The sequence below is a fragment of the Hydra vulgaris genome, chromosome 04 (assembly GCF_038396675.1).
Source record: "Hydra vulgaris chromosome 04, alternate assembly HydraT2T_AEP".
NCBI lineage: Eukaryota > Metazoa > Cnidaria > Hydrozoa > Anthoathecata > Hydridae > Hydra > Hydra vulgaris.
Genome location: NC_088923.1, coordinates 21,377,880 through 21,386,488, shown reverse-complemented (window position 1 = coordinate 21,386,488; position 8,609 = coordinate 21,377,880). Strand labels below are relative to the sequence as shown.

General features: G+C 30.7%; 1 protein-coding gene across 1 annotated transcript; it reads left to right on the top strand.

Moving 5' to 3' along the window:
• Positions 1 to 700: 700 nt before the first annotated feature.
• LOC136079646 (uncharacterized) lies at positions 701 to 8,401 on the top strand. Its single transcript, XM_065795765.1, has 8 exons — positions 701 to 932; positions 4,736 to 5,094; positions 5,190 to 5,356; positions 5,480 to 5,803; positions 5,926 to 6,113; positions 6,297 to 6,549; positions 6,644 to 7,503; positions 7,583 to 8,401. Exons 1-7 carry the CDS (start codon positions 745 to 747, stop codon positions 6,815 to 6,817), a joined length of 1,653 nt encoding a protein of 550 aa, XP_065651837.1. The 5' UTR covers positions 701 to 744; the 3' UTR covers positions 6,818 to 7,503; positions 7,583 to 8,401.
• Positions 8,402 to 8,609: the final 208 nt, after the last annotated feature.

The window sequence follows — 8,609 nt, the reverse complement described above, 5'->3', positions numbered from 1 at the left end:
ATAAATTCACTATTATAACCAGGCTTTGTCATTGTGCTTTGGATTTCTTATACCAGTAAGAAAATATAACACTCTCTTTTGAAACTCTATAATTTAAAATAGTTTCACAAAACAAGTTTTGTTGAACATTTTTTCTCATAAAGAAATTCGTCACTTTTATAATCGCTTTCCGAATTTTTGTCTACTTCTACTTAACTGATATTTTGTGTAAATTTTGAATTGTCATTATTTTTTTCAACTTTCTCTTCTTCACTACTAGAAGATGGTTCTGCCAGAGCTAGAACATTAGAGTGGCATTTTCGCTAATTTCTTAAATAAGCCATTAATTTATTTTGTTTTACACTATACTAAATTATATTACTATACTAAATTATATATAGATTATACTAAAATATTGCTTTATTACTTTGGTAAACAATATATAATAGAAGTCAAAGGTACGCCTCGTTTTCAAATTTAAAACGGTTGCCGTAATTATAGTTAGCGGAGCTAACAGCAGCGGCATGTTATGAAGTCGTTGTTATCTATAAATCGCAAACCGTTAATTATAAATACAGTGAAAATTCACTGTACCTAAGGATGCGTTTTTTGATAGGTACAGTGAAAATCTATTTTTAGAATATTTTTGAAAATTTACTTTCATTTTCTTAAGTGCGCATGCTTAAAACAAAGGGTTTATTTTAGAAGAAAGTTTTTGTAGAAAGAAGGGTTAAGAGTTTTAATAAGAGTTCAAAAGATTAAAAAATGGAGGATATTTTCATAAAGAACTATAAAAATTTTGATGAAGCAGAAAAGTCTGTTAATGAATATTGTAGACTAAATTTTCACCCCGTTAAAATTGATTCAAAAGAAAAAGTTGAACATTACAGTAAAAAAGTAAAGGAAGGTTCCCAGATTTGTTGTATTCCTCTTGATGCTATATATGGTTGTAGGTGAGCCCAATATAATAATAATAAAAAATAATTATAGTATTGATAACTCTATAAATAATTATAGTATTGACACTCGAGTGTGCTGCAATACAGAACTGTCACAGTAATCGTCACAGCTTACCTTATTATTACTGGTGTTATCAATACTATTGTATTTATATATTTTATTTATACATATGAGTGTACACTCATATATATATATATATATATATATATATATATATATATATATATATATATATATATATATATATATATATATATATATATATATATATATATATATATATATATTACTGCAGTACAGTACTATATATACAATAGTGTATACTGTATATACTATGACAGTATACACTATTGTATATTGTATATATTTCCTACTACTTACCTACTTATTGATCAGATTCGATATCATCACAGAAACTGCTGTCAGCTGCTGATCTATTGTGAAATGATTTGTAAATCTTCACAAGTTTCATTGTCTTATCTGCACCAAGACGATTCCTGATCTTCGACCAGGCAAATCCAAAGGTTGAAAACCATCTCTCAATTGAGGCTGAGCTAGCGGGACAGGAGTGTAGAGAAGCTAGAAAGCTGCAAAAATTAGCAGAAACCTCTTTATCCCTGATTTGAGATCTAGTAACTTTTCCTTTCATGATGTTCCACCATTCTGATGGAGAGATAACCTTCAGTGATTCTGAGAACATTTGCTTGGGGAACACCTCCCTGTCCTTCAAGTTAAACTTGTATAGTAAACCCAAGAAATCAGGGTTCCTGTCCTCTAACCATTGTTCTGCACTGTTTTCATTATCATTATCAATGAAGCTTTTGTAATCAACTACATAGCGATGTTCAGTTATATAAGCCAAAATATGAAAGGGTTGTACAGCATCTTGAAATCTCTTCTTTATTGCATCATAGTATATGGATAGCTCTTCATCCTTTATCAATGAATACCAGATATGAACTGCGACAGAGAGATGACAAGAATCACTCTGCATCTTGTCTAAGGCAATCCCCAATTTTTTCATTTGACTAAGAAGACGACTTGCCTCATGTTTGATGGCTATATTCTCAATTATTCTTCCAATATTGGCTGGAAAATCTTCCATCATCTCTCCATAGATCTCCACGTAGAAATTATAATTTTTCTGGTATGTCTCAATGCAGGCAACTTGAGAGTTCCAGCGTGTTTCATTTGGCAGCTGAGGCATACATCCACCTTTTTCCTTTAACAAACCATGGGCCATATGCACATTTCTAAAATATTTCTGAACTTCCACAACCTGTTTTAGAATTGTTGAAAAAGAATTGCAAATGTCTTTCTGTAGCAAGTTCATATAGTGTGCATTACAGCCATATGTTAACATATCAGCATACTCTTGTTTGATCAGCTCTTTCATTTTCTTCATCTTAGCTTCATTGTCAGTGCAGACAGCAAATACAAACTTATTATAATCATTTTTTATGCTAACTATAGCTTCATTGATGATTTTGAAGCAGTATTCTGGAGTTTTTTTTTCTGATCCTGAGTCAAGTATGTTGTACAGATAACTCTTTTTTCCATCATAAAATGAGTGAGCAATTATTGGGTCATTCTGAATACTAGACCATCCATCTTGACAAATTACCAACGTGTCTTTTGTTTCCAGTTCGTTCTTTATACCAGCTGACAGATCATCATAGACTTCATTTAATAGATCTCCACCCAGTTTCTTTCGGCTTGGTGGGACATACCCAGGGCGAAGAAGAGAGCAAAGTTTCTGAAACTCATATTTTCCCACTGAATTAAAAGACATGTTAGAGCTGAAAAAAAACCGGGCAACTTGCTTGTCTATGGCATCTTTCTGATCATTTGATGTTCTAACTACAAAGTTATTTAAGTTACTACTTTTAAACCTTTTTGCTGGTGTGGAGCTAGACATAATAGATCCTTCGGAAATTGAAGTATCTGACTCATTTGACAAGAGGCTAATATTGCTCATTGAGCTTTCAGGTCTTGGTTCTTGTTCATCAGTGTCCTTCTTTCTCTCTTTACACTTCTCCAAATGAATATGAACTCTTTCAATATTTCCACTAATCTTCTCTGAACAATGGTCACACTGAACACTATTTTCGTCCCCTTCTATCTCACTGACCTTCTTCCACTCCCACCCTTTCTTCCTTCCACTTCCGAATGGCATTCTTATAAAGATTTTTTTCTGAAAAATACACATTGCACCAAAATATGCAAGTTAAATATACTTAATGCTACACAAATAATAATACTGTTTGAATAAAAGTTTCTTGAGTAATTTGTAAGATAGAACACAGGCCTGACTTTGATATGGTTGATGAAAGCCACTGAGATCACTGAAAGTATATTGTAAAAAATACTAGAACTATTTTTTCAGAAATATTTCAAAAAAATCATGTCTTTTAAAAATTTTGATTCTTATTAAATACTATATTCTGATCATATCCATATCCTCTTTTCAATAATAATTACATTTTAATTAGTCATAATTATGTTTAAATATTTTCTGAAATAAATAAATCACAGAAAAAAGCCAAGCAAAGAAAATCCTTTAAATAAAATTTTATTTTAAAAAAACCCAGGTTTTTTTGGGTGGGTTTTTTAATGCCAACCCTGGTATATACAGTATATACAGTATATATAGTATACACATATGTGAATACTATATATATACAATATTGTATATATATATATATATATATATATATATATATATATATATATATATATATATTTTTTACATTATTCACCTCCCCAAGGCCCGAGGGGGGCCACTACAGTCAAGGAGGCTACTTATTTTTTTGTGTTTTTTATTTTTTAGTTGTTATTCGTAGTGCAACTCTCTCTCAACTCTTTAACTCCGAAACACGAACCTTGCCGAGCAAGGCCGCTGCGCGGAGAAACTAAGTTGAGCGCAGTACTTCCAGGGACGTGGTGGGAGAAGAACTCCGAAACTCTCGCTTACAAAGCGAGCGCTCTTACCACTACACCACTACCGCATATTCAGTACTTATATATTAGTATTTATATATAGTCAATATATAAATTATATAACAACCATATAAAGCCAAGGACAAAAGTTGCAAGGTGAAGGACCTATTTTTTGGCCTTAAGGCAAGATCAAGGCCTAGGGCTAACAACTCTGTATATAATCTGTAAAAATATATATAATGTGTACAAAGTTACGCGAAATAAAAAAATAAGTGTTGAGCACCAATCCGAATTTAATAAAACTACCATGTGATCCGGAAATTTTACATATGCGAACTCAGTGTAACAATGCTTCAAATTTTCAAATTAACAAAAATACCTTGTCTGCTTGGGGAAACCTAGACTTAATATGGGCACATCAGATTTACTTCAAATTTTGAGGATAGGTAGTTTAATAAATGTTATAAAAGACCCTTTGAATTTAAGAAGGTTCATTGCTTATATTAGGAGTAGTGGTTCATAGAAAAACATAAAGGATTTAAAATGTAAAATTGCACTATATTTTCTTTAGAAAAATAACCATGAAACAAATCAAAATATAGGTTGATGTTTTTTTTAAATAAATAATAAATTTATTTTAATTTGGTTTCAAAATAGCGATGAGCCTGGTTTAGCTTAATTCTACTTTTTGCTAAATCGATTATATTATGAATAATTTGATTTGAATAAATTTATTAAAATTAAAATTGAATAAATTAAATGAATAAACTATTATAAACAATTAGGAAACAAAATGTTAAGAATAAAATGTTAGACAAATATTTAACATAGTTTTATTTTTAGTTTGCTTTTACAGGTGGATATGCAAACATTATGGGGAAGTAATGCCCAGTGTCTTAAAGAGAGGCAGAGGGTTACGAGACAATAGTGTTCTAGCAAGTGGTTGTAAGATGGCTATTTATGTAGCCTATAAAAAAGATATAAGAAGTTATTTTATTAAGAAAAAAAATTTAGTTCATAACCATCCACATGGGCCTGAGCAATTTTTTATGTATAGTTCGGAGCGTCAACCAAAAGGAGTTCTCGAACAGCAGACAATGCTTCTGCTATCTCATGGTGCTAATCCTACTCTTGTAACAGACAATTTAAATAGACATGGTTTAAAGACAAGACCTCGTGATATTTATAACATAAAGCAAAGAATGAAATTTAAAGGTTTTTGTTTTGGTTGAAACTTAAATTTTAAAATGTATGTCTTTGAGTTATTCTCTTTTTTAAATGATTAATTTTTTTCCTTATCAAATAAACAGGTCCTGCTCTTGATGAAATTATTAAAGTTCTGGAATTACCAAACGTTATATCCCATATTGATGCCGATCTTGATAGAAAAGTAGAGTGTATCTCATGGACAACAACTGAACAAATAAAATTGTTAAAAAAGTATCCCGAGTGTATCATGCTTGATGGTACCTATAAGGTTTGTATTAACCTAGGTTTAGTGTGGCATAACATTTAAGGTTATACTTCTCCTTAAAACAATAGGTATTATTTATTAAAAAGTTAATAAATTGTTATAAATAAATTTCCTATAAATATCCAGATTAACAACTTCTCTATGCCATTATACACAATGGCTGTTGTGGATCAAACTGGCATGGGGAGACCTGTAGTGCAGTCTTTAGTTTATCGTGAGGATCAGTCACATCTACAGCTCCTAATGACACATGCTAAGGAATGGGTCGGGATTGAAACTTTTCATAAGTCAATATTCATGGTTGATAAAGCTCAAGCAGAAATATCTGGACTACAGTCCGTTTTTCCGGGAAATAAAATATTTCTTTGTCGTTTTCATGTAGCTAAAGCTTTTATTTATCAAATTAAAAAGGGTAGATTTACAACTGACGATCAGGAATTATTATTCAAGGTTTGCAATTATAATATTAGTGTTTTTTGTTGTTTACCTTACTCACTATTGGAAAATATTTTTATAAAAATATTGTAAAAATGCAACTATATGCTCACTTTTATATATAAATATTTTATTAGGCTACACAGAAATTATTGTATGGTAATCATGCAGCATGCACTGAAGCCTTGTTAAATATTGAAAAAAATTTCCCAACGTTCTATGTGTATCTTCAAGAAAACTGGCTGACAATACCAGAAATGTTTATGGGTCACTATAGAAAAGGTCTATTGCATTTAGACAATCATACTAATAACAGACTAGAAAGGTACTTATTTTAAGAGTACGTAAATAATATTAATGGAAAAGTCTTGTGATAGAAAAAGTTTCACATCAAACAAAACCATGATTTTTTACTAAAGCAAGACTAAATTTTTTTAAATTTTGAAGTAAATTTTTTTATTAACTATTTTACAATTATTTTTAGAATAATTAATATTATTCTGATTAGATATCATAGAACACTAAAAGATGTTGGCCTTTTGTCACGCATGTCACCTGGAAATCTTATAGATAGAATTCTTAAGGTTAATAGAGTGCAAATAGAAAAATCTAAACATGCAGACTTTGACCAGCAACTTAAAGTTAATAATAAACTTCCAGAGCCACTCAAGTTTTATTCGCGTCATGTTTCTTCTTTTATTCTTCGTCATCTCATTGAACAGTATGACAAAAGTGTAAAATCTGATTTTAGTTTATATGAGGTTATTACTTTTTATTGAATGTAATCCTTTTTTTATTACTGTTTGATTTTCAATAAGGCTGCAAAAAATTATTATTCACTTTATGGTTTTGTAGGACAGTGATTCATTACAGGTAATCCATCGTCAAACAACTTTTTATGACATAATAGACTGGGTTTGTGTCTGTGATGCTGCATCAGGGTTTGGAGTGCCATGTGCACATGTTCTTTTTGCTCTAAGAACTAAGAATGTTACAGTTAATGATCTGGAGTTGATTCATAAAAGGTAACCTTGTGAATTATACCTTGCTGCAAGAGGTAGGTGCAAACCAGTTTTTTTATGGGGTTTCTTGTTCCAGTTGATGTATGTGTATATTGTGACTACAGCTGTTTTAGATAAATATTACACAAATAAATATTGATGTTTTTTCACAAAAGCATTTACTAGTTATTGAATGTTCTGATTTTGTTTATTATGAAAGAAGTTATTTTAACAAGTTGCTTGTCATTCAGGTTATCTAAGAAGCAAAACAAACGACGATGCTTTGATACATTAATTGCTTTTTTTTATTGCTAAATTGACTGTTTGTTATACCTCAATTAAATGAAAGAATTATTTTTATTTAAATTTGTGTACACTGGCATAAAGGTTTTTCAAAACATTTTTCAACTTACTTCACACTATTTACTATTTACAAAAATTATTTACAATAAAATTGATTTATTTAGATGGATTTCACGTAATCCTGAAGTAAACCAGGTAAGTTTTGACCAATCGCCATCTCATATTACCTCAAGTATAGAATCATTACCTCTCTGTTGTGCCACATCCAAACAAAGATTTACTACAGCAATGAGTTACCTTCAACCAATAGCCTCCTTGCTCTCTGAAATGCCACCCCAAAAATTTGAACTTGCGATTACCTGGTTAGAATCTATTAATCAACAATGCATTTCTGGTGAATGGGAACTTATGGTATGTCAATGGGTTTTACATGCTTTCAGTTTTTGAATCATTAAAGAAATGCATAAGAAAACTGTTTAATTTTTTTTAGTTTCAAAGTGATCCTTGTCTTGAAGGTTTTACGTCTACAGAAGATCAAAGTGATACTTGTCTAGAAGGTTTTACACCTACAGAAGTTCTATCAAAAGAAATTTTAGAAGTTCAGTCAACTTCAAGTGCAGATTTTATGTCGACCCCACTTGAATGCAGAAATAAAGAAATATCTGAAGCAGTCTCTCAAAAGCCACATACAAACTTAGTTTTAAGGCAACCCCAGCGGAAGCCACCTGGCCGTGTAGGTAAAAGCAAACAGAGACTTTTTGACAAACCTTTAAAAGTATTTGAAAAGTTGGGTTCTTTTGAAAAAGATCATATCCGTCTCTGTTGGTTTGTAGAAAGAAAAGTTGCCCAGCAGGTTTTGCATGAGTGTGCTAAAATTACCACCTGCCAATTTTTAAAGCATTTATCGAATAAGATAGCAGATAAAAGAGCAAGTCTTAATGACATTAAGCAATATTTTGAAGAGGCTGCATGGGCTGAAGTTATCAAACAATGTGAAGCTGTGAGCATTGAAAAATGGCCATGTCAATTATGCGGGCAATTTAAAGCGGATGGAAAAAGTCAAAAATGGCTTCAGTGTGATCATTGTTTAGATTGGTCACATTATGTTTGTCTACAAATATCTTGCAAACCTAAAGGGTATTGGTTCTGTGCTCAATTTAAAGTAAGGAAATAGTGGAATTTAGGTTCATAACATAAAATATTAAAACGTGTTTGAAATATCTATTTATGTTGCAACATAATTTATTATTTATTATTTATAGTAATGGTAATATATTATAAAGAGCATATTTATATCTAATTACATTATTAGGAGCATACTCCATATTTATTTATATTTATTTATTTAATGTATCATAATATAAATTAATATATTATAAAGAACATTTTAATTAGCTTTCAATTAGCAATTAGCTTCATATTTCTTAAGATAGTGTCCTTTTTTTGAGAAATTGTCTGATGGTTAAAAATATTTCTTTTTAAATAGCCCTTTCGTGCTTCTGTCAAGCATTTCTCGC